We start from the raw sequence: 27,493 nt of genomic DNA on the forward strand, positions 1-27,493 counted from the left end.
GAGCAGGAGGATAGACCTCACAGGAAGAAAGGTCGAGAGGAACGCCGCTATGCACTGGCGCATGGCGAATTCCAATGCTCTCCTCAATAGACACCAGTACCAGCACTGGGACGAGATGGGAGAGCTAGTAAAGCATCTCCCCGAAGAATACCGCCAGAGAGCCTCACACCTAGTTGATGAAGGCAAAAACATCGCCAACTCCTGCATAAAGACAGCGTTGGACGGAGCAGAGACTTCAGCAAGACTCATGGCCATAGGGGTCACCGAGAGAAGGCATGCATGGTTAAGAATCTCGGGATTCAAACCGGAGGTGCAGAACAACATCCTTAGCACCCCCTTCAACGGAGAGACACTATTCGGAGCAACAGTTGACGAGAAGCTCACCCAGCTAAAAAGGGATAACGAAACGGCGAGGTCCATGGGGGCCCTACAGCAGAGGGGAATGAGGCGAGGCAACCCCTCAAGGAGACCCTACGGTAGGGGAGGAAACCAACAGGGCCCGTCGCACCAGACGTTCCAGCAGGGTCAGCAGGGTGAGGTCACGGACAGGGTCAGCAGAAGCAAAACTGGCAGTACCAGCCCCGGGGCCAGTCCTTTCGCGGGAGAGGGAACGGACGTGGCCAGAGAAGGAGAGGGGGGGAGCAGCCCTCATCAAAGTGACTCTGCACGCAGGAGGACGCCTACCCTCGACATGCCCCCAAGGGTGAGGCGCGAAACAGTAACATCGAGGGGGAGAGGAGGATTAGAAGCCTACGAGCATACAACACCAGTAGGCGGAAGGTTGAGACTCTACCTTCACGAGTGGCAGCGTATAACCACAGACAAGTGGATACTGAACATCATGCAGTACGGGTACTGCGTAGATTTGGAAAGGAAACCGCCAAACAGGAAGCCAAGGGGAAGGCAAAGATCGGGCCAAGAACTGACCCTACTCAGAGAAGAAACACGGAAGCTTCTACAAAAAGGAGCCATAGAGCCAGTGCCATTCAGAGAACGCAACAAGGGGGTCTACTCAAACTACTTCGTGGTCCCGAAGGTAGACGGGAGCCTCAGACCCATCCTAGACCTGCGATACCTAAACAAGTTCGTCAGAACGCAAAGGTTCAAGATGACTTCGCTGCAGGAGGTGCTGCCCCAAATAAGACACGGAGACTTCATGGTCACCGTGGACCTCAAAGATGCCTACCTGCACATCCCAGTAAACAGAAGACACAAGGGACTTCTAAGGTTCAACATCGACCAGGAACACTACCAGTTCACAACCCTGGCATTCGGATTAAAATCAGCACCAAGGGTTTTTACAAAATGCCTGTCGGCGGTCGCGGCCCACCTACGAAAGCAGGGGATACACGTCTACCCCTACTTAGACGACTGGCTGGTCAAGGCAAACTCGCGCGAAAAGTGCGCAACGCACGCAAAACGCGTAACAGACACTCTCACGAACCTGGGGTTCTCAATCCACTGGGGGAAGTCGTCGATGGAACCGGAGCAGGTGAAGATTTTCCTGGGGGCAAAAATCAACTCTCTGAGCGGCACCGTGGTGCCCAGCGACAGGAGGACAGATGCCCTACTGAAGGAGACGCGGCTCTACCAGAAGGGGCGAGCTCTGACAGTGAGGGCGGTGAGCAAATTGATGGGGATGATGGCGTCGTGTATCCAGCTAGTGCCGAATGTACGCTTGCACATGAGACCATTCCAGGAATGGCTACAACAGCAATGGTCACAAGCAAACGGAAGTTGGGAGGATCTAGTGGTTGTTACGCACGCAGTGCAGGAGGAGATAACTTGGTGGAACAGAGACAACATGACAGCAGGGAGAAGCCTGACACCACCAAACCCAACAATGACCATTACCACGGACGCATCGCAAAAGGGATGGGGGGCACACATGGACAACCTCAGAGTGAGGGGTCTGTGGGCTCCAGCAGATGCGGTTCGCCATATCAATTACCTCGAGTTGAAGACAATCCTACTAGCCCTGAAGGCATTCCAGAGGCACCTGTTCAACCAGAGGGTGTTGGTTCAAACAGACAACACCACGGCAATGTTCTACATCAACAAACAGGGGGGGGACACAGTCGTTCCCTCTCTCCTCTCTGGCTCAGGAGATTTGGAGATGGGCCATACCTCTCAGGATAGATCTACTGGCAATTCACCTACCGGGGAAGGACAATGTGGAGGCAGACTGGCTAAGCAGGCAGACCTCTGCATCTCACGAGTGGGAGCTCAATGGCCAGGAAACGAAGAAGCTTTTCCGGAGATGGGGAACTCCCACAATAGACCTATTTGCAACACGCCAAAATGCAAAATGCCAAAGCTTCGCGTCCAGGGAACCAGATCAGCAATCCCAGGGGAATGCCCTATGGATAAGCTGGTCGAGGACATTTGCCTACGCCTTTCCACCGATACCCCTGTTGCACACAGTGCTCAACAAGTGCAGGACCAGCAACATGACTCTAATCCTAGTGGCTCCGCAGTGGGCGAGGCAGACATGGTTCTCACAAATTCAAGAAATGGCGCAAGGCAATCCATACAGGTTCGAGAGGAGAAAAGACCTGCTCTCAATGCAAAACGGGGAGGTCCTGCACCCAGAGCCAGAGACCCTCAACCTGGCAGCATGGCTCCTGAAGACCTAGAGTTCGCACACCTAAGGTTGCCTCAGAGCACTATGCGAGTGATACGGGAGGCAAGGAAACCAACTACAAGAAAATGCTACAGCGCAAAATGGAAAAGATTCACGGTGTGGTGCAGGAAAAAAGGCCTGCAAAACAGAATGACAAGAGACTCAACTGTGCTGCGGTACCTCACACACCTTCTAAAGAGTAACCTCTGCTCGAGCTCCCTAAGGGTACACCTAGCAGCGATCGTTGCCTACACCAGAGGTGAGAAGGGTACAAGTTTCTTCACCTCGCAGGTGGTGAAGAGATTCATGGAGGGAGCCAAAAGAATGGCCCCCCCGAAAAGGTTGCCGCCGCCGGCATGGAATTTAAACGTGGTTGTGACGGAGCTCATGAAGGTGCCGTTTGAACCCATTCACAAGGCCACTCTGCAAATGTTGACGATGAAAACTGCCTTTCTAGTGGCCATAACCTCACTACGCAGGGTGAGCGAGCTTCAGGCACTAACGCTACAGGAACCCTACATTCAAATTCACAAAGACAGGGTAGTCCTGAGGACGGACCCACACTTCATGCCCAAGGTAGTGTCGGCGTTCCACATGAATCAGAGTATCCAGATACCAAGTTTCTTCCAAAACCCGACTACAAACGCAGAAAAGGCACTGCACACCCTCGATGCCAGAAGAGCGGTGATGCACTACATTGAAAGAACCAAGGAACTCAGGAAGTCGAAGCAGCTGTTTGTGTCCTTTGCTACTAGCTTCATGGGTAGACCAGTGACTAAGGGCACCATCGCTAGGTGGATTGCCCTCACTATTCAATTCTGTCACAAACAGGCTGGACAGGAGCTAGCGGAGGGGCCGCAGGCTCACTCCACAAGGAAGAAGGGGGCCACCGTTGCCTTCCTGGCGAACACGCCCATCCAGGACGTGTCTCGCGGCAACTTGGGCATCTGTGCACACGTTCACGAAACACTACTGCGTGGACATTCAGATGAATAAGGAAGCACAGGTCGGACAGAAGGTGCTTCAGCACATTTTCAACGACCAACGCTCATCTACCACCCAGCCGCCACAGAACTAGGAAAACCGCTACAAAATCGATGCACAGCATAGTGAATCCAGAAAGATTCACGCTGCAAAACGAATAGTTTCTTACCTGTCGGTGTAGTTTTGCAGCTTGAAGATCTTTCTGGATTCACTAGCGAACCCACCCACCTCCGCCAGGAAGATGAGGCTGGAGGAAGAGGGGGTGAAATGGAAAAGATCAAAGAAATGGAAACGTTCAGAAAATGGACAAAAGGATTAAGCAATCGCCTAGGGTAGAAAAAAAAAAAAAAAAAAAAAAAAGGGAAAAAAGAACCCGAAGATGGCGCCCCAAAGGTGGGACTTCCGCAGGAAGCACGACGACGTCACGAAAGGTGCACCAAATGGTGGTCGTCGCCGCCCACCTGGGCTACAAAAAAAAAAAAAAAAAAACAAAGAAAAGACTACGAATCCGGACCCAACCACAAGATCGCGGAATAATGCACAGCATAGTGAATCCAGAAAGATCTTCAAGCTGCAAAACTACACCGACAGGTAAGAAACTTTTCGTTCCATAGGCTAAAGCCAGTTTCTGGGGGCGTAGGGTTCCAACAGGTTCTCTGTTTCTAGGAAGACAAAGTGTGTATTGTCTATGAATTTTAAATTCCTGGCATCTATCTTGGTTAGTGAGGAACTTGGCGGCCATCTTTACGTCTGATGGGCTTGATGGCGGCCATCTTTACTGCTGATACACTTGATGGTGGCCATCTTTACGTCTGATGGGCTTGATGGCGGCCATCTTTACTGCTGATACACTTGATGGCGGCCATCTTTACTGCTGATACACTTGATGGTGGCCATCTTTGCGTCTGATGGTTTTGATGACGGCCATCTTAACTGCTGATGCACTTGATGGTGCCATCTTTGCGTCTGATGGTTTTGATAGTGGCATCTTTATTGCTGATGAACTTGATGGTGTCAATCTTTACTCCTGATGGTCTTGATGGCTATTTGCTTTTTTCAAGTATTTTTCTGCCCATCGTAGTTGGCAAGAATTTTATTGACGGTCTTTACTGTTGAGGAGCTTGACTTTTATCTCTGTTGGCAAGAGTCTTGGTGTCGTTCATTTTATCCAGGCGTGTTGTTCACTGCTATAATGCTGACTATGTTAACTGTCACCTGTGTGGGCTGGTGTTTTTGGGTTGCCACTGTTGGTTGTGTTGGTCTTTTCAACCGTATTTGTTTGAAGAGTTTAATGACCACCACTCTTGGCAAATGTCTTGGCAGCCATCTTAGTAGAACACAATCTTGTCAGCCATCTTTGTTTGCAAGGAGCCAGCTGTATTAGCAACTATCTGGCTGGCCATTTTGGGGATGTTTTTGACCTGAATCTGCACTGATTTATTATTCAGATCTGGACATACATGGGAAGGGGAGGGGTTTAGAAAAAGCGTCCTGTGCAGGAATGGGAACTGTATTGTACAAAGAGCAGTCTGTGACTACAGTGACATTGCTTGTAAACTTTGACCTCTGACCTTTCCTCTTCTTTCCTTCCAGAGACTCTCATGAACACCAAGCTGGCAACAGCTGACCTGAAGTGGGAGACGTACCCCAAAGTGGACGGGGTGAGTGTTGTTGGGCACGAAGTGCTGAACTTTAGTAAGCTGATGGTTTGAGGACTAGCACGTAGGGGCGTCAGTCTGGAGTCAGTAACAGGCAAGCCCATTGTTTGAGGCCAATAGGAGAGATCTGTCTTTTGTCTGGAGAAGAAAGAAAGCCATTGAAGTCTGAAGCATGGGGAAGACACTTGCTGGGTCCGGAATTAGAGTGTAGCGTACGTACTGCATTGGTTAGAAAGATCTCAGTGTCCTGTTCGAGGTAAGAGACGATTTTTAAAAATGCCACCCGTGGGGTAGCAGCCTACACCCACCTCTAGTTCAATATAATAGCAGCCTGGCACCCTGATGTCCTCCATATTGTTTTTTGGTGTTGCCCTATATGAGGTTTGTCCTCTTGTCTTTAACAAGCTATGGGTAGGTACAGAGGTTAGTCTACGTTAAATAACGCCAAGACATGGAGTAAAAAGCATGAAGATTGGGCATGTATAGAACATATCATACTTCATGCGTCAAGTGCACGAAGCGGGCTTATACTGCTTTCCCGCTCTGCCTCATGGACGTGCAGCCCCATAATTATGTCCCCCACAGTTGTTGGAAGCCTCCCTTGGGTTTCTGCTAGTTGCATGGGTTGAAGGTTCTTCTTGGGTGTTAATAATGTCAACTAGACCCAGAGGAGATTAGTAAATGTTTTCCCAGACAGTACATTCATCATAGACTGGTCTTTAGGAAAACACGCCGCCTTAGTTTGCAAAGATTCAAGGGTAGACGCAGTGAAGGTAGATCTGCCAAGAAAGTGTCCACCGTCCACCAGTGTTCATGATACACATGGGTTCCTAACCACCTTTCTCCTTCTTGGTCCGCAGTGGGAGGAGATGAGCGGTCGGGACGAGGAAGCGGCCAGTGTGCGGACCTATGAGATCTGCAACGTGCAGAAGCAGAACCAGAACAACTGGCTGCGCACCACCTATATACCCCGGCGCGGTGCAACGCAGCTTTACGTTGAGGTCAAGTTCACCATGCTGGAGTGCTCGTCCATCCCTAAGGTGACACGCTCATGCAAGGAGACCTTCAACCTTTTCCACTATGAAGCCGACTCTGATTTGGCCACGCCCACCTTCCCTGGTTGGATGGAGAACCCTTACGTCAAGGTGGATACGGTGGCTGCCGACTTCTTGACCCGCAAGCGCGCCGGCATGGAGGCCTCAGGCAAGGTGAACATCAAGACGCTGCGGGTGGGACCATTGTCGAAGGGAGGCCTCTACCTGGCCTTCCAGGACCAGGGATCCTGCATGGCACTGCTGTCTGTCCGCGTCTTCTACAAGAAGTGTCCGGCCATCACAGTCAACTTCACCTTCTTCGAGGAAACAGTGCCGCGTGGGCTGGTGGAGCAAGTGACTGGCCGCTGCATAGTCAACACCGTCAAGCTCTCCACCATGCCTGTTGGCATGTACTGCCGAGAGGATGGGCAGTGGGCCGAGCCGCCCATGACTGACTGCACCTGCGCACCTGGCTTCGAGGCTGCTGAGGAGAACACCAAGTGCAAAGGTAGGACAGAGAGTGCTTTTGGGTCTTGGGGATGGATAAAGTTGAGGGGTTAAATGTAGCGCCAGTAAAAATCTGCCCTCAGATGAAACCGAAAGCTACTATTGTGCAAAGGCTCAGTCAAAAAGATTTGTGTAACCTGACGAATATCTCCTATGACTCGGCCTACAGACTACATCTGTATTAGAGCTCTGATGTCTAAGCCTGTAAAGTGGAAGCTGAGGGATAGCTCTGCTGTCTGAGATCTATTCCTATACGCTCTTGCAGAAGTGGTCCAAAATCGGTGTAACCTGAGTGATAGATCTGCTGTCCGAGATCTAATCCTATATGCTCTTCCAGTGGTGGGCCAAAGTCTGTGTAACTTGAGGGGTAGCTATGCTGTCTTGGGCCTGATGCTGTAGCAGTCCAAATTCTGTAACCTGAGGGATAGGTATGCTGTTTACAACCATAGACTGCCAGGTCTTTCTGCTACGAAAAGTATGTGTTGTTCTGTCGTACACTAGAACAGCGTAAATCAGTCTAACCTGAGGGATGGGTCTGTTGTCTAATATCTAATCTTGGCCTTGAAGAAAGTGTTCAGTGACGTGGCCCTTGCTTTACTTGTCCTGTTTGTATGAGGGAAGCTTTTCTTACCCATGCTGTTTTCTGTAAAGGAAGTCTGTCCTCCCTTGCAGTTGTCTGGCTAAGGAAACTTGCCCTGTCCAATATGTGACTTGCCCTGGCTGTATTGTCAGCTTGCCCTGGTCATGATGTTCTATGTGAGGGAAGCTCGCTCTGTCTGCTTCTAGATGGGTTCGGAGACTTGCCCTAAAGGAGCTGCTCTGAGCATGCCGTGCAGTTATGCTGTATGTAAGAAGGAGTCTTGCACGGCTGACCTGTTTTATTTCCTTGACGCCTGCTCTGCCCACTTTGTCTTGTGTGTTTTCTTTTTTTAACGTTCTGGCACTCTAGCTGTTAGGGCATCATTTTCCTGTCCAAGTCATTCTGCAAAAGGGGAAAGTTGCGTTAAGATTACTATGTTGTGTGCGGACATTTGCCCTGTATTTTGTTTCAAATGAGAGATTTGCTTCCCAAACTCATCTATGATTAAAGCATACCTTTTACTTTATTTTCTGTTGCCTACTATTGTATAAGTGAAGCTTGCTCTGTGCATGCTCTTTTGTGTGAACAAAGCTTGCTGTTTCGAAATTCTTCTGTGTGATTGAAGCTTGCTGTGTGATGGAAGCTTGCTGTGGACAGACTATTTTGTTTGAAGTAATCTTGCAGTGCTAGACTGTTCTGTGTGTGTTTCATGTGACTAAAGCTTCTTGTTTCCTGCCTGTTCTGTGTGAGGGACGCTTCCTGGGCCGAGGCTGTTTTGTGTGCCCCAGCTACTGTATGAGAGAAGCTTGCTGGGCCGAGGGTGTTCTGTGTTCCCCGGCTCTTTCGTGAGAGAAGCTTGCTGGGCCCGGTCTGTCCTGTGTGCCCTGGCTCCTCTGTATGATTGAAGCTTCCTGGGCCCAGGCTGTCTTGAGTGCCCCGACATATCTGTGTGAGCGAAGCTTGCTGGGCCCAGGCTGTCCAGTGTACTCCGACTCCTCTGTATGATTGAAGCTTGCTGGCCCCAGGCTATCGTGTGTGTCCCAGCTACTCTTGTGTGCTCCGGCTCCTCTGTGTGAGGGAAGCTTGCTGGGCCCAGGCTGTCCAGTGTGCCCCGACTCCTCTGTACGATTGAAGCTTGCTGGCCCCAGGCTATCATGTGTGCCCTGGCTCCTGTGTGAGGTAAGCCTGCTGGGCCCAGGCCGTCCTGTGTGACCAGGCTCCTCTGTGTGAGGGAAGCTTGCTGGGCCCAGGCTGCCCTCTGTGTCTCGGCTCCTCTATGTGAGAGAAGCTTGCTGGGCCCAGGCTGTCCTATGTGTCTCGGCTCCTCTGTGTTAGGGAAGATTGCTGTGTTCAGACTGTCCTATGTGTCTCCGCTCCCCTGTGTGAGCGAAGCTCGCCGGACCCAGGCTGTTTACGAAGCTTACCAGTTCTATGCAGTTCTGTTGGAACTTGCATTTTGACTTCTATTTCATCTCTGTGTTTTTGGGAGGTGGCGGAGAAGGGAAGGGCCCCTTGGCGCTTTCTTGTCTTCCAGGGCGGTATTCCCTTAGAAGTGGGGGAGGGGCGCGTTGCAGGTGAGACAGAATTCAGAAACCGCCCATTAATCTGCAGATTTTCCCAGCTCCAAGGAAACGGTTCTTCTTCCGGGCTGAGGGAAACGAGGGGGCGGGGCAGGGAGTGGAGCTAAAATTAAATCTCAGAAACGCCCTGGGAAGGGTGGGAAATGCACTGGCTCGAACAATGGGCGGAGAGGGGGAGGGGTGAGGCGGAGGGCGATGTATAGAGAAAGGAGAGGAGGGAATAGAGAGTGAGGTGGGCATGGAGACCTACGGGAAAAAGCTGTATGAAACAAGACGGGAGAGAGACTGAAAGAGACAGCGAGAGGGGGGCAGGTTAGACGGGCTGGGGGGTGTACTGAGTGAAGGAGGGAGAGCTTTGGATAGCGCCACGTGGTACCAGGCTTTAACTTCAAGGCGCTTGTAAGGGGGGGGGGGGGAGAACGAGACAGAAGGAGTGTTGTACGCACGGCGGGAGAGGGATTACACACAGAGACAGAAGTGTGCTTGGATCGAGCCCGCCTCCCTCTTCCGTGCATCCCCCTCCCAGCCGAGCAGCTGCCAGGGAGCCACGCCCTCTCCCTCCTTTCACCCGAGCCGGGCGTCCCTGAAGTGCTGACATCGATTCACACACCTGGGAAGGGCCCCGTTAATCGACACTAAACGTGACACCAAACCTGCTCCTGCCACAAGAACACAACATCAAACTATCCTGCCGCCAGGAAATGACATCACACCTGTACTGTCACCTGGCAATGACATCACATCTGGCATGCGATAGAGACGTGGCGTCCCAGCTAACCTCTCATAGAGGAGTGACGTCACAGCTGTCCTGCCATGAAACATTGACGTCACAATTGTCCAGGGATAGAGACACGGCGTCACCTCTGTTCTCTAAGAGAAATAACATCACAGCTGTCCTGTCTTCCTGAAGAGACATCATGTTCATGAAACAGAGGAATAGCATCTTCCGATAGAGAAATGACATCACAGCTATCCCGCTATGAGGCAGTGACATGATCTCTATCCGGGGTTAGAGAAATGACATCAGAGGTGCCATCTGATGGAAAAATGACATAGTTATCCTGCTAGCATGAAAATACGTCACATCTGCCAATAAACAGGAGGATGGCATCACATCTGTGGAAAGTGACGTCATAGCTTTTATGCCAAATCACAAGGAATCTTCCTCGACAAAAGCCCCAATCAAGTCCCAAGTAAGCAACCATGGCCAAAAATGCAGGTTTTCCACCGCGTCTGCTCTGGGAAATGTGTCGCTCAGTTGGGTAAAAGTCTCACTCTCTTCTTGTGCACTCACTGGTGCGTTCAGAGCTCTGCCGACGCGCCTTCCTAAAATACATCTCGCCCCACTCAAGGCGGCTCTCGCTGTAGCCGGGAGCTCGCTTCGACTCGGGCCAAAAGGAATGAGTACATCTCCTGGTACCGGCAACATTCGTCGGCTTCCCATTGAAGCTGCAGCCACGTGCTCACCACAGCATCACTCACAGGGCCCTTCACGCCGCCATTCCAGGGCACCGGGCCGCGAAGCTGAAGAGAGAGATAAGAGCTGGGCCTCCAGGGAATGGAGAAGCGCAGCTCCTGGCTGCTGAGCTGAGGAGATCTGGTTGATCCAGAGCTCCTGGGAATGGAGAAGCGCAGCTCCTGGCTGCTAAGCTGAAGAGATCTGGTGGATCCAGAGCACCAGGGAATGGAGAAGCGCAGCTCCTGGCTGCTGAGCTGAGGAGATCTGGTGGATCCAGAGAACCAGGGAATGGAGAAGCGCAGCTCCTGGCTGCTGAGCTGAGGAGATCTGGTGGATCCAGAGCACCAGGGAATGGAGAAGCTCCACTCGTGGCTGCTAAGCTGAAGAGATCTGGTGGATCCAGAGCACCAGGGAATGGAGAAGCGCAGCTCCTGGCTGCTGAGCTGAGGAGATCTGGTGGATCCAGAGCTTCTGTGAATGGAGAAGCTCCGCTCGTGGCTGCTGAGCTGAAGAGATCTGGTGGATCCAGAGCACCAGGGATGGAGAAGCTCCGCTCGTGGCTGCTAAGCTGAAGAGATCTGGTGGATCCAGAGCACCAGGGATGGAGAAGCGCAGCTCCTGGCTGCTGAGCTGAAGAGATCTGGTGGATCCAGAGCACCAGGGATGGAGAAGCGCAGCTCCTGGCTGCTGAGCTGGAGAGAGATGGAGTGCTAACACTGAACCACTAAACACGAACAGAGCCGCGAGCCTGAAGTCCCATCTTGCGGATAGTCAGTGAGTGTCACAGACACACTCGCAGTCTTCCTGGGGTGGGAGAGCCACACCGCCACATTGTCCACATGTGATCACAGTAGAGTGGTAGCGTACTGCTATGTCATGGCTGGTCATCCATGGTGTTGGGGAACACCAGTGGCTCCCAAGGGGGTTGGAGTCAAGTGTGTGTGGGGGGGTCTCTGTTGGTTAACATTATGCCTGGTGTTTCTGTGGAGCTGTCGTCCCCTCACTCAATGTTTATACCTGGAGCCCTCGGGGAGTACACACGGGTCGCGTAGGGTAGGCGTACTGCCGGTGACTGGCTCCACTATTTTGTGTTTCAGAGCCAGCGCCACGGCCTGGAGTCCCATGAGGCACGCTATTACGCGCCGCTTAATTTCACCTGTCTGCGAATGGGATGACAGGACACCTGACTGTGAGTAGACGGTTAGGTTTAAGTGATCAAGGGTAGGGTACACCTTAGCGTTTGTATACCACTCGGGTCACGTCATTTGGTCCTGACGAAAACCTGATTATACTAACATATAGGTTGAAACATGTAGACCTTTTTATCATCACATTTCACTTTTAGATACCATTAGTCAATTTAACCAAGTAAGGTATCCCACCAACGTTTTTAAGGTTGACCAGTTGCTCCAGAATAAAATTTCCTAGTGAGTATATCTGGCCCATTTTTAACACACTGTTCACTCACTTGCACAAAAAAACTACCTGCTCCACTGTAATTCAGGTGTCGAAGCACACCCGGATGGCACCCGGCTATCCGGGTGGGACCCCGATGATGAAGCATGTCACCAACTAGGTTGGTGAGTGAGGGGTCTTCAACAAAAGAGAGAACTCTTCGCGCCCTGCTTATTTTCCCAGCACTTTGGAGACTGTTGATTGGTCTTCCGACTTTACTCCTCCATTTGTTTGTTTTTAATATACCTGGTACAAACCATAACCTCATGTGCCGTTCTTGTCTTATCATCTATACATTACCTAGAGGCTCTGCCGTGGTCTTCCACTGTAACATGTCCCCTGCACCCCGGCAGCCATGCCTGTTCGTGTGCCATTATTGTCCTCTGTGACATGTGCGCTGGAAGAAGGGGTGCAGCAGCACCCCCTAATTAACCGTGCTGGAGTTCCGAAGGTGAATGAGCATTAAGGGTGACTTTCAGTTCCATGTTTTATCTCCTCACATAGGTCGGGTGTCAGGCTGTCTCTTCTGACAAATTGCTGCTTATTTTTCTTGAAAAAATAAGATTGGTGTTTACTTTTCTTTCACTGCAAAGTGAGAGGATTTTGTAAAGTGAACTATGTGACAATCTCGCTGGTGTGAAAGGAAAGGCTGTACGTTGCCCTGTTTTCTAACACACAAAATGTAAATACATTTAAATGAACTGAGCAAACATTTTAAAATAGATAAGCACTTAATAAAGTTCAAATGAAACACTTGTTTTTGCCAATCAGAAGAGCGATAGACCAAAGATTCTAATAGGATCGGAACAGATCAAGACGCTTGTCCGCGCGCAAATGCCGAATATTTGCTGAGACCCGATTTTCACACAATTATTGCGCTGTAGAGTTTTATCAGTAAAACTGCACGTCCGTGTAAATGTAGTGAACACTCGTGGGAAAGTGTAAATGGCAGTGACTGCCACCTCAAGCTTTAGTAATGCATGCGTGACTGTGCGCTCCTAAATGTAACACCAGCCACACACTGCATACACCTCTACCACGCTCCTGCTGAGTGGGCGTGGCTCATTTGCGACACTTGTTGCTTGTGTGATGGGAGATTTTTCTGACTCACTGTGAGTTGAATGAGGTAACACTGATGCCCCCCCCCCCCCCCCCAAACATTGTCCCCGCAGCGCTGCCTCTGAGCTGACAATAGGGTTGTCCAGGCCAGAGCAGCCTTGTGCCCCTCAGACCCCCCTCCGTTTCTAAAGAGAGGCAGCAGCTGCTGTCGGGCGGGGGAAGAGGGGGTTCATACAGCTCACCCCCCCCCCCCCCCCATGTCTGCGGTACTGCCCTGCACAGGCCCTACATTGAAAAGGGGAGATTCCGAAGGCTGGTACACTCAAACCCCCTCTGACCCCATCAGCCCTAGCCTTGAAGGGTCGCCCCGTCGCAGAGCCTGCCCCCGTGCACTGTCAGCAGACACCCACAGCGGCACGCGGCCAGCCCGCGGTGATCCTTAAGGGGGCTAGGAAAGAGAGGAAGGACTAGGTGGAGGGTGGGGCGGCAGAGGTGAGTGGAGAGGGGGGAGGTCATGGAGCAGCAGGAAAGGAAGCAGTGGGTGAGGGGGGAGAGTACCGAAGGGAGTTAAACAGAGGAGCAGTGGTGGGAACTAGATGGGGAAGGGATGAGTGGAAGGAGGGTAGAAGAGGGAGAGGCAAAGGTGAGAGGGCAGGTGCACGAGGGAATAAAGGAAGCCCGAGGCACGGGAGAAGAGCGCGCGCCAGAGCGGGAAAGGGTGGAGAAGAGAAAGGGAGAGAGATGAGTGAAGAGAGCAAAACGGAAGTGAGAGGGGGAAGGCGGAAGATGCTGACAGCAGGGGTGTTGGGGAGAAAGGAAGAGAAAGCAAAGCAGGAGGGTGGCTCGAAGAAAGAGGGAGGGCGGAAACAAAAAAGGAAGAGAGCAAAGAGGGGGGAGGAGAGGTAGGGAAGGAGCTGGGAAGAGGAGTGACACCGAGTGGGAAACCCTCCCCCCTCTGGAGGCCTCACTGCATGCTTGGGGGAGGGTGGATTATAACAGTGGTTAAAGGGGCAAAGGTTGTGCGTCTCAAAGTGACTCTAATTAGCGGGCGCTTAGAGGGGGCAGTTGGGGGAGCAGAGACAGGCGCTCGATAGCTCCGGAAGATTTCTGACAAATGTCAGGCCTGACCAACATCTGTTGACATTTTTCCAATTACGTTCTTCCCCTTCACTAAACCGTTCTTTCGAATTAACTTTTTCATGAATTAATGAAATGTGTTTTGCATTTAAATATATTTTTAGAAGGGAGGTACTATCCCCTTTTTAAGATGTCTTCAGAAATCTCGCTTTCTCCTGTTCCTGTTGCCTCTGTCTTTTGTCTTTACTCCCGTGTCTTTTTTATTTTTGTGGGCGAACTCCTTACCCCCCAATTCACACGCCCCCCTTTCCGCGGTATCCTTAAAGTTTCAAGTTTATAAAAAGTTTATTGAACTTTACAGTCCCCATGAACATACTGATCTTATTAAATGACATTATATATACAGAAATGCATAGCATAAGACAACATATTCTACATATACAGTAATTTCTCGGCATGTATACACGGGCCACTATGAATACTTACACGATCTAAACCGAAGTAAAATTAATTGCAACGTCAGTTGTTCGAATCATGCTCTTGGGAGCAGAGGTCACACACGCAATTTACTGGGAGCTAAAGATTCAGGACATGGAATGAAAATATGTTCTAGCCTGGAGGGCCTTCTAACCTCACACTGTGTCCTATAGCCCAGCAGAGGGACGTAGGGTGCCCCATCTACCCACCCCCCGTAAGAGGGGGGGGGCATACAGTGACACACTCGGAATGCAAATCATCAAACACGCACACAGCTAAACACAGCCACAAAAGCAGCTCAAAAGCCATCTCCATAAACACAGAAAACAGACTGTTCTGCTCTGTGGCCAGGGCGAGAAGGGTCTGAACTCAGACGTCGCTGCAGGGCCATGTATGTGAAAGTCAACACTGTGCTATGCAAATCCTTGTGACAATCATCACATTTATTTATTGACTATTTTCATGCTCATATAAACCCATAGCCTTACACTTCTGTTGTCCCCTTTGGAGTTCACCCTTACTTACCTGCGTCCCTCCTTGCATTTATGCTTCTCACAGGAAGCATATATTTTATTATCTCCTGTTGTGGAATATTTTGGGGGTGAAGTTCAAAATTCTTCAAATATTTTAAAACAAAGCATGGGTCAAAGGAAGTTGAAAGTTATCCATGTCAGGGGCTTCTGCCCTGAAGGCAAAACACTTGGAATGCCATTGTCTGGACGGCCAATGTCCTGTGAGTATTTTATCAGAAGGGTTGTAGTAGACAAAGAAGACAGACTTCCACACTACATTTTTTTTTGATTTAGCAAAACCTTTTTTTTCATGAGTACATTAGATATACTTTCATGACTAATATTTTAGGCGTTGTTTGAACAGTTTTTGTTGTTATTTTCCCTTCAGATCCGAGATTTCTTACTGTTCTGTGTCAATGTAGTTGATTTTTAGGTTTGGCCTATAAACCGCTTTGGCTGTCATGCCAGACCCTTGTGTTGTAAAAAAGGTTCATAATGATACATACATGGATGCATACAACCAGAGTTTTTCCATCAGCCCTCTTCATTGCTCTATTCAAGTGTCATTCACATTGTGCGTCTGCCAACCACAGCTTACACCATGGGACGATGGGTCAGTTCACTTCATCCTTGCCTTGCACTGTGAACAACAGCATTTTGTGTGATCGTTTGTGCAAAACCAACTGAAAAGAAGTGCACTTCAGTACCAGGGCTGCTAGGCCTCTCCATTATTTTTTTCATATTCAAATTTCCACTCCCCCCTTCCAAAAAAAACCAAAAACGTATTGCACACTTGCAAAGCGAGACCAATTGGCTTTGGCAGAGTTTGTACAACCAGTTGGGCATTCGTCAGTCCAGAGGCGTCATCATCATGTTTGCACCGACGCATAATCGCCCGTCCAGCACACGGTTAGTTTGGACACCAACAGCGAAAGGGGAACATGTTGAGGGACGTTTCCAGCTTGGCTTTGTGGCCTATGACTTTTAGGGTGGCAAGGGGGTGCAGACACCAATGCCTCGTGCTCCAGGTGTATGCTGGGCTGGGTTAATGTAAGCTATATAAGTCACAGACTCCAAATGAGTGACATTCCCGTCCCAAATGAGTGACATTCCTGGCAACAATGAGTGAGATCCAAATGAGTGACAATCTTGCGCCAAATAAGTCATATTTTTGTGCCATTTTTCACCCCAATCTTTGCCATTCTTGTGCAGTGGAGCGACGCACCTGTGGGGCTTGTCTGTGCGGCTGTTGCAGGGGTATGTCTGGTTGGAGCGGTGATTGTCGGCATGCGTTGTCTTTACACCTCCTTTTCTCTGTCTTTGCAGCCTGTCCACCGGGATCCTTCAAAGCCAACCAGGGCGAGGGCCTGTGCCAGGCCTGTCCCCTGAACAGCCAGTCTGTGAACCAGGGTGCCGCCCTCTGCTCCTGCCGCACCGGCTACTACCGCGCCAGGAGTGACCCTCCGCACAGGCAGTGCACCAGTGAGTACACCCGGAGGGAACGGACAGGCAGGGGTGCGGGGAGGAAGGGGCGACCCTCGGACACCCCTATCTGGGCATCTGTCACCGAAGACCTGTGCTGAACCCAGGCCTTGTTGTAAGGAAGGGGCAGTCCCTAGTGACAGAGAGCAGTCCCGCAGAGACCGCGGGAGACCAGAGAGCAGTCACACACAGGCAGATAATAGTCACGCATTCAGAGCAGTCACACACAGGCAGATAGTAGTCACGTATTTAGAGCAGTTACATGCAGGTAGTAGTCAGAAAACAGTTTCATACAGGCGTTCAGAGCAGCTGCACACTGGCAGACAGGAAACAAATCACATACAGGCAGTCAGAAAGCAGTCTCACGCACTCACTCGCTCTCTCTCTCAGAGACCAGTGGCCCCTAGACCATGAGAAAACTGTTATTCGTGGCTAGAAAGCAGTAAAAACGCAGGACAATAGCAGTCCCACATAGGCACTCAGAGCAGTTGCATTTAGGCAGTCAGGGACCAGTGGCAGACAGGCAGTCAGTCAGAGAGCAATTACACACAGGCAGAGAGTCGTCACACACAGGGCAGTCACATGTAGGCAGTCACACGCACAGTTAGGAGTCACACAGAGACCATGAGTAGTCAGAGAACAGCCATACACAGGAATATAGTAGGTGACACACAGGTATTCAGAGCAGTCACATGTATGCACAGGTATTCAGAGCAGCTGCACATTGGCAGTCAAGGAGAAGCCACATACAGACAGTCAGAAGGCAGTCACGTTCAGGGAAATCAGAGAGCAGTTTCACAAAGGCATTTAGAGAGGAGTCACAGAACGCAGGAAGCCACGTGCAGTCACACACAGGCAGACAGAAAACACACACAGGCAATCAGAGCAACAGTCACAGGCAGTGACACACGGTCAGGCAGAGAGCAATCACACAGGCAGTCATACTCCTGCAATGATAGTCGTAGAGCAGTCACCTTCCAGCTGAGGGTCCGCCTCCAGCTGTTCCTTCGTGGCATGCGGGGGGGGGGGGGGTGGGGGGGGGGTGGGGGGGGGGGCATCCAGGGTCGGTGCTCTGGGTCGAAGGAGAATAGCAGGCATTTTACATGTTGATCATAAAACCATTACCAGCTTTAGCCCTAGGTAGGACATCAGAACAGATTTCACATGGGAGGGTCTCAGTATAAAAAGTTTAAACGCCATCCATAGCTCGAACTGTCTTATTAATTGCACGACAGCTGCTCTTCAAAATAACTTCAGACCTGCAAGTTATTTTTTCATTAACTGATAAACCCCCCACCCACTCCCCTTCTGTCCTCCACTCTCATTGGGTGAGTTACCTAACATGCGATGAGCAAAATACAAGTGTTTACAGTGTGGGCACCCGATTGGCTGGATCTGTGCCAGATCTTGAGATTAACTACTCGCTGTAAATAGCATCTATTTAGCTTCTTTGCACCTTAGTGTATGTGACGTAGATATTCTGAACTTCTGTCATGGATCCGGGCCTGCTGGACCTGCCCAAATATCTCCGAGCTATGAGATGGGAGTTGTGTTGAATACTGGAGGCATTGCATGCTTCTTGTGGGTCTGAGTTTGCCGCAGTGCACTCTGGTACTTGTAGTCCTGGGCTTGCTCTGATCTTGCAGCTATCTTGTCTTCTCGCTGCTCACACAGGTACGCCTTCGGCACCACGGAGCATTGTGGCCAAAATTAATGGCACGTCGGCCATGTTGGAGTGGAGTGAGCCACTGGAGAATGGTGGGCGCAACGATGTCACCTATACCGTGCTTTGCCAGGAGTGTCCAGAGCGGCAGCTCTGCCGTGCCTGCAGTCAAGTCACCTACGGTGCTCGGCCTGAGGGGCTGACCGAGCGTCGGCTCCTCATTCATGGCCTGCAGCAGTATGTCACCTACACCTTCGAGATCCAGGCCCTGAACGGGGTATCAGGCGAGAGTTCTACCACGCCCCATTCCGAGTCTGTCAACATCACCACCAACAAGGACGGTAAGAGAGCCTAGAGCCGGGAGGGCCCTTCTAGAGTTTTCAAAGTTACGGACCACTAGGACTGTGAGACTGAAAGGAGCTGTGGGAATAAAAAGGAAGGCCCTGTGGGATTGAAGGCCCTATGGTAGCTGAGGAAGTGAGGTCCCTCCATGAGCTAAGACCGCCAGGGTCCTCTGGGAGCTAAGACAGCAAGGAACCGATAGAAGGTGTGGGAGTGAGGAGTGGAGTGGTATGGCTCACTGGTTAGAGGCGGCAGACCCGGAAGCAGAAGTCGGCCCGGGACCAGGGTTCGATTCCCGACACGGCAGGGTCTTGGGCCAAGGTCAGCGGACACGATAATTCTCGCCTCAGTGCCCACTCTAACCATGGATCCCACTCAGCAACTCTGGGCAATAGCTTGCTTAATCTCCACTTACGGCCCCATCAGCGCCGGGGATGCTTGTCTTCACCTTGGAGATGCCCAGTAGGGACCATCTCACAGGGAAAGCCAGGATGGGTTCCCCAGCAGCACACAGCGCCGGGATACTCTTCGGAGTAGCTGCGCGCTCAACAAATACAAATAACATAACATAACATAACAGTGAGGGCCTGCTGGGAGATGTAGGACTGAGGGCCCATTGGGACTAAGGGCCCTAAGGGAGCTGAGGGAGTGAGTGCCCTCCGTAACCCTCAACCCTGCCCATGTTTAAAACCCCCAGGAGCCAGCACCATATGTGACCTCAACCCAAGGCCCATAACCCAGCACCATGCTTGACTTCCAGGCCCATGCATCGCACCTGACCTCCAGGACCATTCACTATGCCTGACCATGCATCATGGCTGACCTACAGGCCCATGCCTACCTTCCAGCATTCTGTACCGTGCCTGACCATGTACCATGTACCATGCCAGGCCTAAGACATTCTCCTTGGTGCCCGACCTCGAGCATCTTGTACCATGCCTGACCTCCAAGACCATGCACCAGTCCTGACCTCCACGTCCATGCCACTTTCCAGCAATCTGCACCATGCCTGACCTTGCACCATGCAACTCCTCTAGGCCCATGCCTATCTTTCAGCCATCTGCAACATGTCTGACCTTTAGGACCAGGCCTGACCTCCAGGACCATTCCCTATCCCTGAACATGCATCATGCCTGACCTACAGGCCCATGCCTGCCATGCACCATTCAAGACCCATGACATCTTGTTTGGTGCTCGACCTTCCTCATCCTGCACCATGCCTGACCTCCAAAAACATGCAACCTGCCTCACCTCCAGGTCCATGCCACCTTCCAGTAGTCTGCACCATGCCTGACCATGCACCATACAGCAGCACTAGACCCATGCCTATCTTTCAGCCATCTGCACCATGCCTGACCTACAGACCCATGCCTGACCATGCACCATACCAGACCTATGACATCCTGTTCGGTGCCAGACTTCCAGCATCTAGTACCAGGCCTGACCTCAAAGACAATGTGTAATGGCTGACCTCCAGGTTCATGCCACCTTCCAGCAATCTGCACCATGCCTGACCATGCAGCTCCTCCAGACCCATGCCTATATTTCAGCAATCTACAACATGCCTGACCTTCAGGACCATGCACCATGCCTGACCTCCAGGACCATGCACCATACCTGACCTCCAGGACCATTCACTATGCCTGACCATGCACCATGCCAGACCTATGACATCCTGTTCGGTGCTAGACCTCCAGCATCCTGCACCATGCCTGACCTCCAAGACAATGTGCCATACCTGACCTCCAGAGCTATGCCAACTTCTAGTAGTCTGCACCATGCCTGACCATGCAACTCCTCCAGGCCCATGTCTATCTTTCAGCCAGGACCATGCACCATGCCTGTCCTCTAGGAACATTCACCATGTCTTACTTTCAGGTCCATTCCCCATGCCTGACCATGCAGCACACCTGACCTCTAGGCCCATGCCTATCCCCCAGCATTCAGCAACATGCCTGACCTCCAGGACCATGCACTATGCCAGACCCCTAGGCCCATGCCTACCTTCCAGTATCCTGCACCATACCAGACCTATGAAATTCTGCGCCGTGCCAGACCTCCCTCATCATGCACCATGGCTACCTCCAGGACCATGCCTGACCTCCAGACACGTGTCTATATTCCTGCATTCTGCTCCCAGCCTGACATCTAGGACCATGCACCTTTCCTGGCCTCATGGACAATTCAGTGTGCCTTACTTCTAGGAACATTCACCGTGCTTGACTCACAGGACACTGCACCAAGCACCAACCCCATGCCCTCAAACCCGCCCTGTGCCCAGTTCTCAGGACTCACTACCATGTCCAAATCTCAGGACCATGAAGAATGTCCAAGCTTTAGCCAATATCAATCGCAAGAGAGGGGGACAGGGAGCTAATAAAAGGTCCGGTACCCTTGCTCCCATGACCAAATATGAAAACACCCGGAGGGTAACAGTTCCAAAGAAAGAGTGCCGCAGGATGGATAACAGCAAGGAGGATGGATCTCCCGTATTAGAAAGTAGTGCCCTCACACACCCGTGAGGGTGTCATGCTTCATTATCGGGCTTAGCTCCTCGTGGGGTTAGCGCTGCAATACCCCACAGGCCCCACGAGCGGGCTCTTTGGTGGAGATCTTTTAAGGAAGACCCACCTATCTATTATCCATCCTGATGCACACTTTCTTAGGAACAGTTACCCTCCGAGTGTTTTCACAGCCTTTAGCCAGCACCTCAGTACGATGGGACACACTGATCACAGTATGTATGGTACTGCCCTCCACACAGCTCTTAACGCTCTCCCCTACCTTGCAGTGCCCCTGCCGGTGTCTGGCATCCAGAAGACCATGGCGACAGACAGCAGCATCGCTCTTACCTGGCCCGTCATCCAGCCACCGAGCGGCAATGTGCTGGACTACGAGGTCAAATATTACGAAAAGGTATGTACACACGGCTGTCTTTATGCCCACTTCAGATGGGGGGTGCTTCTCTGTCACTAACAAACCCTCTGAAGCACCTGAGAGTAATGCAGTGTGTGCATAACTCAGAGGCAGGGGGCTTCTCTGTCACTAACACACCCTCCCCAGCACCTGTCAGTAATGCAGTGTATGCACAACTCAGAGGAAGGGGGCTTCTCTGTCACTAACAAACCCTCCCCAGCACATGAGAGTAATGCAGTGTATGCACACCTCAGAGGAAGGGGGCTTCTCTGTCACTAACACACCCTCTCCAGCACCTGAGAGTAATGCAGTGTGTGCACACCTCAGAGGAAGGGGGCTTCTCAGTCACTACCATATCATCCTCAGCACCTGAGAGTAATGCAGTGTGTGCACACCTCAGAGGAAGGGGGCTTCTCTGTCACTAACATATCATCCCCAGCACCTGAGAGTAATGCAGTGTGTGCACACCTCAGAGGAAGGGGGCTTCTCTGTCACTAACAAACCCTCTCCCGCACCTGAGAGTAATGCAGTGTGTGCACACCTCAGAGGAAGGGAGCTTCTCTGTCACTAACATATCATCCCCAGCACCTGAGAGTAATGCAGTGTGTGCACACCTCAGAGGAAGGGGGCTTCTCTGTCACTAACACACCCTCCCCAGCACCTGAGAGTAATGCAGTGTGTGCACACCTCAGAGGAAGGGGGCTTCTCTGTCACTAATACACCCTCCCCAGCACCTGAGAGTAATGCAGTGTGTGCACACCTCAGAGGAAGGGAGCTTCTCTGTCACTAACATATCATCCCCAGCACCTGAGAGTAATGCAGTGTGTGCACACCTCAGAGGAAGGGGGCTTCTCTGTCACTAACAAACCCTCTCCCGCACCTGAGAGTAATGCAGTGTGTGCACACCTCAGAGGAAGGGAGCTTCTCTGTCACTAACATATCATCCCCAGCACCTGAGAGTAATACAGTGTGTGCACACCTCAGAGGAAGGGGGCTTCTCTGTCACTAACACACCCTCCCCAGCACCTGCGAGTAACGCAGTGTGTGCACACCTCGGAGGAAGGGGGCTTCTCTGTCACTAACAAACCCTCCCCGGCACCTGCGAGTAATGCAGAGTGTGCACACCTCAGAGGAAGGGGGCTTCTCTGTCACTAACAAACCCTCCCCAGCACCTGTCAGTAATGCAGTGTGTGCACACTTCAGAGGAAGGGGGCTTCTCTGTCACTAACACACCCTCCCCAGCACCTGTCAGCAATGCAGTGTGTGCACACCTCAGAGGAAGGGGGCTTCCCTGTCACTAACACACACTCCCCAGCACCTGAGAGTAATGCAGTGTGTGCACACCTCAGAGGAAGGGGGCTTCCCTGTCACTAACACACACTCCCCAGCACCTGAGAGTAATGCAGAGTGTGCACACCTCAGAGGAAGGGGGCTTCCCTGTCACTAACACACACTCCCCAGCACCTGAGAGTAATGCAGAGTGTGCACACCTCAGAGGAAGGGGGCTTCTCTGTCACTAACATATCATCCCCAGCACCTGAGAGTAATGCAGTGTGTGCACACCTCAGAGGAAGGGGGCTTCTCTGTCACTAACGCACCCTCCACAGCACCTGAGAGTAACGCAGTGTGTGCACACCTCAGATGCAGGGAGTTTCTCTGTCACTAACAAACCCTCTCCCGCACCTGAGAGTAATGCAGTGTGTGCACACCACAGAGGCAGGGGGCTTCTCTGTCACTAACATATCATCCTCAGCACTTGAGAGTAATGCAGAGTGTGCACACCTCAGAGGAAGGGGGCTTCTCTGTCACTAATAGACCCTCCCCAGCACCTGAGAGTAATGCAGTGTGTGCACACCTCAGAGGCAGGGAGCTCCTTGTCACTAAAACCATTCCTAGCATCCAGTGTAATGCAGTATGTGTGTGTGTGCGTGTGTGTGCGTGTGCGTGTGTTGGTCTCCAAGGACAAGCCACCCCACAGCTCAATGCAGTATCTGTGAATCTCACTGGGGGGCTGCAAGAGGGGTCCCTGCAGTCTCAGAATGTGGAGAAGTGGCAAGGCCTGGAGCAGAGGAGCGCATGGCATGTGCCTTTAGAAATAAAAGGGCAGGTCTGTGCTGCTGCCTGGCCCAGCCATGCCCATCCAGGCCCTGCTTGGCTCCTCGAGTTGTCCGTTCGCCATACCATGAAAGGCCTCTTTTGTGCCATGCCTGGAAACCCCCTCCCTCTTACACCCCCAGCCTCCCTGGCTGCATAAAAGTTTCCTTCATAAAAGCTGGCATCGGTGACCAAACCTCTCCGACATCACTTCCTGCTCCAGCAAGATCCTGCTTTTGTCAACACAGCCTTTGTTCTTTCCATTATTATTGCTATTTTATTTTAGGAGAGGTATGTTTTTTTAATGCGTCTCTCTTGGAGGGTATGTCTTCCCAGGGTGTGTTTTTTGGCCAAACTGAAGGAAGGAAACATTGGAAACAGGGTACGGTTGCTAAATATCAGACAAAGCAAAAAAAGAAGAGGGATGTAGGATATAGGTCACAGGTGGGACAGGCAGTGCCTGTGAAAGTGCGGTGATGCTGGGGCTGGCACAGTCGTACAGCAGGCGCTTCGAGGCGATAAGGCGCTTGGTTGGACTTCTGCATCCAAAGAGTGGAGGGCTGCAATTTGTTTTGATGGCAGTACCCACCCATTTCCTGATGCATTGAGGTGGCATAACGTTTTGGACCTTTAAAGAGAGGAGAACCACTTGCCTGACCATTTCAGGTCCCAAAAATGGCGCTGTCCAAGATGGCGCACATCGGAGATCCGGTTCTCGCCCTTTGCCTCCACCCAATTCTGATTTGGAAAATCAAGCTGTACTTTCCTTCTTCAAACACAGGATGGTGAGCTTATGCCCAACAGAAGAACTTCTAATAGGTAAAAGACTAACACATCAATAATAGCAAAGCGAGCTGAATGTTTGCTGCTGAAGCATGCTGAGAGCTGTAGGTTACAAACTATAATCCAACAAGGCTTACTCAGCCTTTCATGCTTCTGAGGTTGGTAAATTGAATACATTCAGGGGTTTTAGGATTGGATTGATTTGAACACTATTCTCCTTTAATGGCACACCCCCATCTCGAATTGTGACCCCAAGCCTGAATTGCTGGGGTCAAAGGGGGAAGAAAGCTGTCTGTCTTCCCCAGCCTCACATGAATAGCTCCATCTCACATGCTGGTTGAGCTGTGCCTTACTGACGACCCTATTAAAAACTGTTGGCTACTCCAACGCCGCCTTGCAGGTTCCAGAACCGTAAGTTGTAGGCTGCCAGATTGTTTCCATAGAATCACACACTGGTGTTACTTTCGTTTTCTCATCACACAAATGACACCAGCAGAGACATTTAAGAAGAAAGAAAGTCAAATTCCTCTTGAAGCATAAAAAAGCAAATCTCACAGAGGTATAAACAAAACAAAAATCTCAGTAATTATATATTCAAACTGGGAACACCAAACGGAAATAAAATGTTTGATTATCACACACTGGCTCCACTTCAAGGCCTAAAGGTTGACTTGAACTATAGTGCATCACCAAGGGACCTAATGATTTTTAATTAATACAGATTCTTCAATACTTTTTGGTAGAACATGTTTGTCCTGATGAAAGCTCCTTTCTACTGTTCGTGAGCGTGCCGAAACAGGCAGTAATTGCCAACATGATTTTTGGAGTACCCGTTCATAAACATATAATATGATCGGATGTTGTAGCAACAGCACAACCCTGCTGCTGGAATTCATGTAATGACATTGTCTACACATAAGTAGACGTATTCAGGATCGTGATGAGGGCTTGTGACTGAGTGCATGAAACTCTTGTATGCTTGCTCTGAATAGGATCAGTTTTAATGAAATAAGAAAAAAGATGGGCTGGATTTATACACACATAATAAGAGATTATTCTTTTTAAATGTATTCTAAAATATTTTTTAAAGTCCTCGTTTTTGTAGAAAAGCAAATACCTTTACATATTTTCTTTAAAAATATGTTGTTTGCCGGGTCCTGATTTTAATATATCATAATCTTGAAATATCTGCTGATCAGGTGGCCATATCAAGGGTTTACGAGCAAAACTGTAATGTGACATTCTTATTTCTGTTTCTTGCCCTTAGAGTAATTGTTTGTTGGTGATGATAGGTTGATGCCTTGCAGGATACCAATCCTAGGTTTTGTGGGCTACCACATATGTGCTATGCAGATTACCAGACCTATGCCTTGTCGTGTGTGAGATGCACGGTGTGCTGAGTGCCAGGCCTGGTAATGCAGAGTGCCATATCCATGATGGCAGACTATCTATGCATTGTAAGGTACTAGGCCCACATTGTGTAAGTTGCTAGTGCCATGCCGTGCTGACTTGCAGCGTGCAGTAGCGCTGCCCACTAGCTGCTTGCCCCGTGCCCTGCAGCATGACAGAGTCATGGCTTTTAATTCAGACCTACAAGTTGTGCATCTTTCCAGACTCCCCCCTGCAGGTGTCCAGGCTCGCATCTTGCATGCTGTCAGCACATTCCCTGCACCCTGCCAACCCAATGTGTTTCAGGCTTCTAGGCCTAGCCTGTGCCCAGTGCCAGAGCTGCACCCAAGTGCTCACAGCAGCCTTCCCTTCTCCATCCTGCAGGGTGCTGTCGGCGGTACCACAATGTTTCTGAAGACCCCCAGTAACCGGGTACAACTGGAGAACCTGAAGAAGGACACCATGTACGTGGTGCAGGTGCGGGCGCGGACCGAAGCCGGGTATGGGGACTTCAGCACCATCATGGACTTCCAGACCCAGGCCAATGGTGAGTGGAGGGGTCTACAGGGGACAGGTGGTGAGTGATGGGGCAGGGGCTCACGGGGATAGGTATTGAGTGAAGGGGTATGGGTCCACAGGGGGATAGGTGATGAGTGATGGGGCAGGGGCTCACAGGGAGATAGGTGGTGAGTGAAGGGGTATGGGTCCACAGGGGACAGGTGGTGAGTGATGGGGCAGGGGTTCACAGGGGGATAGGTGATGAGTGAAGGGGCATGGGTCCACAGGGATAGGTGGTGAGTGAAGGGGCAGGGGTCCACAGGGGGATAGGTGGTGAGTGAAGGGGTATGGGTCCACAGGGGGATAGGTGATGAGTGATGGGGCAGGGGCTCACAGGGGGATAGGTGGTGAGTGAAGGGGTATGGGTCCACAGGGGGATAGGTGGTGAGTGAAGGGGTATGGGTCCACAGGGGACAGGTGGTGAGTGATGGGGCAGGGGTTCACAGGGGGATAGGTGATGAGTGAAGGGGCATGGGTCCACAGGGATAGGTGGTGAGTGAAGGGGCAGGGGTCCACAGGGGGATAGGTGATGAGTGATGGGGCAGGGGTTCACAGGGGGATAGGTGGTGAGTGAAGGGGTATGGGTCTACAGGGGACAGGTGGTGAGTGATGGGGCAGGGGCTCACAGGGGGATAGGTGATGAGTGAAGGGGCATGGGTCCACAGGGATAGGTGGTGAGTGATGGGGCAGGGGCTCACAGGGGGATAGGTGATGAGTGAAGGGGCAGGTGGTGAGTGATGGGGCAGGGGCTCACAGGGGGGTCGGTGGTGAGTGATGGGGCAGGTGGTGAGTGATGGGGCAGGGGCTCACAGGGGGATAGGTGGTGAGTGAAGGGGCAGGGGTCCACAGGGGACAGGTGGTGAGTGGAGGGGTCTACAGGGGACATGTGGTGAGTGATGGGGCAGGGGCTCACAGGGGGATAGGTGGTGAGTGAAGGAGTATGGGTCCACAGGGGGATAGGTGGTGAGTGAAGGGGTATGGGTCTACAGGGGACAGGTGGTGAGTGATGGGGCAGGGGCTCACAGGGGGATAGGTGGCGAGTGGAGGAGTATGGGTCCACAGGGGGATAGGTGGTGAGTGAAGGGGCAGGGGCTCACAGGGGGATAGGTGGTGAGTGAAGGGGTATGGGTCCACAGGGGGATGGGTGGTGAGTGAAGGGGCTGGAGTCTACAGAGGGGTCGGTGGTAGGTGAAGAGGCAGGGTGTAGGTGGTAGGTGGTGGGTGAAGGGGCAGGGGTTCACATGTGTATAGGTAGCAGGTC

General features: G+C 51.4%; 2 protein-coding genes across 3 annotated transcripts in view; both read left to right on the top strand.

Annotated features, from left to right (window-relative positions):
• Positions 1-27,493, top strand: part of EPHB4 (EPH receptor B4) — a 110,242-nt gene that overhangs the window by 52,652 nt on the left and 30,097 nt on the right. For both annotated transcript variants that reach the window (XM_085638733.1, XM_085638734.1), the window contains exons 2-7: positions 5,201-5,268; positions 6,126-6,807; positions 16,332-16,487; positions 18,162-18,491; positions 21,284-21,408; positions 26,059-26,221. In XM_085638733.1, coding sequence (XP_085494859.1) covers positions 5,201-5,268; positions 6,126-6,807; positions 16,332-16,487; positions 18,162-18,491; positions 21,284-21,408; positions 26,059-26,221 — 1,524 coding nt within the window. The remainder of the gene's footprint in view (positions 1-5,200; positions 5,269-6,125; positions 6,808-16,331; positions 16,488-18,161; positions 18,492-21,283; positions 21,409-26,058; positions 26,222-27,493) is intronic.
• On the top strand, positions 1,380-3,943 carry LOC146782931 (uncharacterized). The gene is made up of 2 exons (XM_085638340.1): positions 1,380-3,732; positions 3,823-3,943. The coding sequence occupies exon 1, from the start codon at positions 1,478-1,480 to the stop codon at positions 3,617-3,619; it is 2,142 nt and encodes a 713-aa protein (XP_085494466.1). The 5' UTR covers positions 1,380-1,477; the 3' UTR covers positions 3,620-3,732; positions 3,823-3,943.

This window comes from Triturus cristatus, chromosome 12 (genome assembly GCF_964204655.1).
Source record: "Triturus cristatus chromosome 12, aTriCri1.1, whole genome shotgun sequence".
NCBI lineage: Eukaryota > Metazoa > Chordata > Amphibia > Caudata > Salamandridae > Triturus > Triturus cristatus.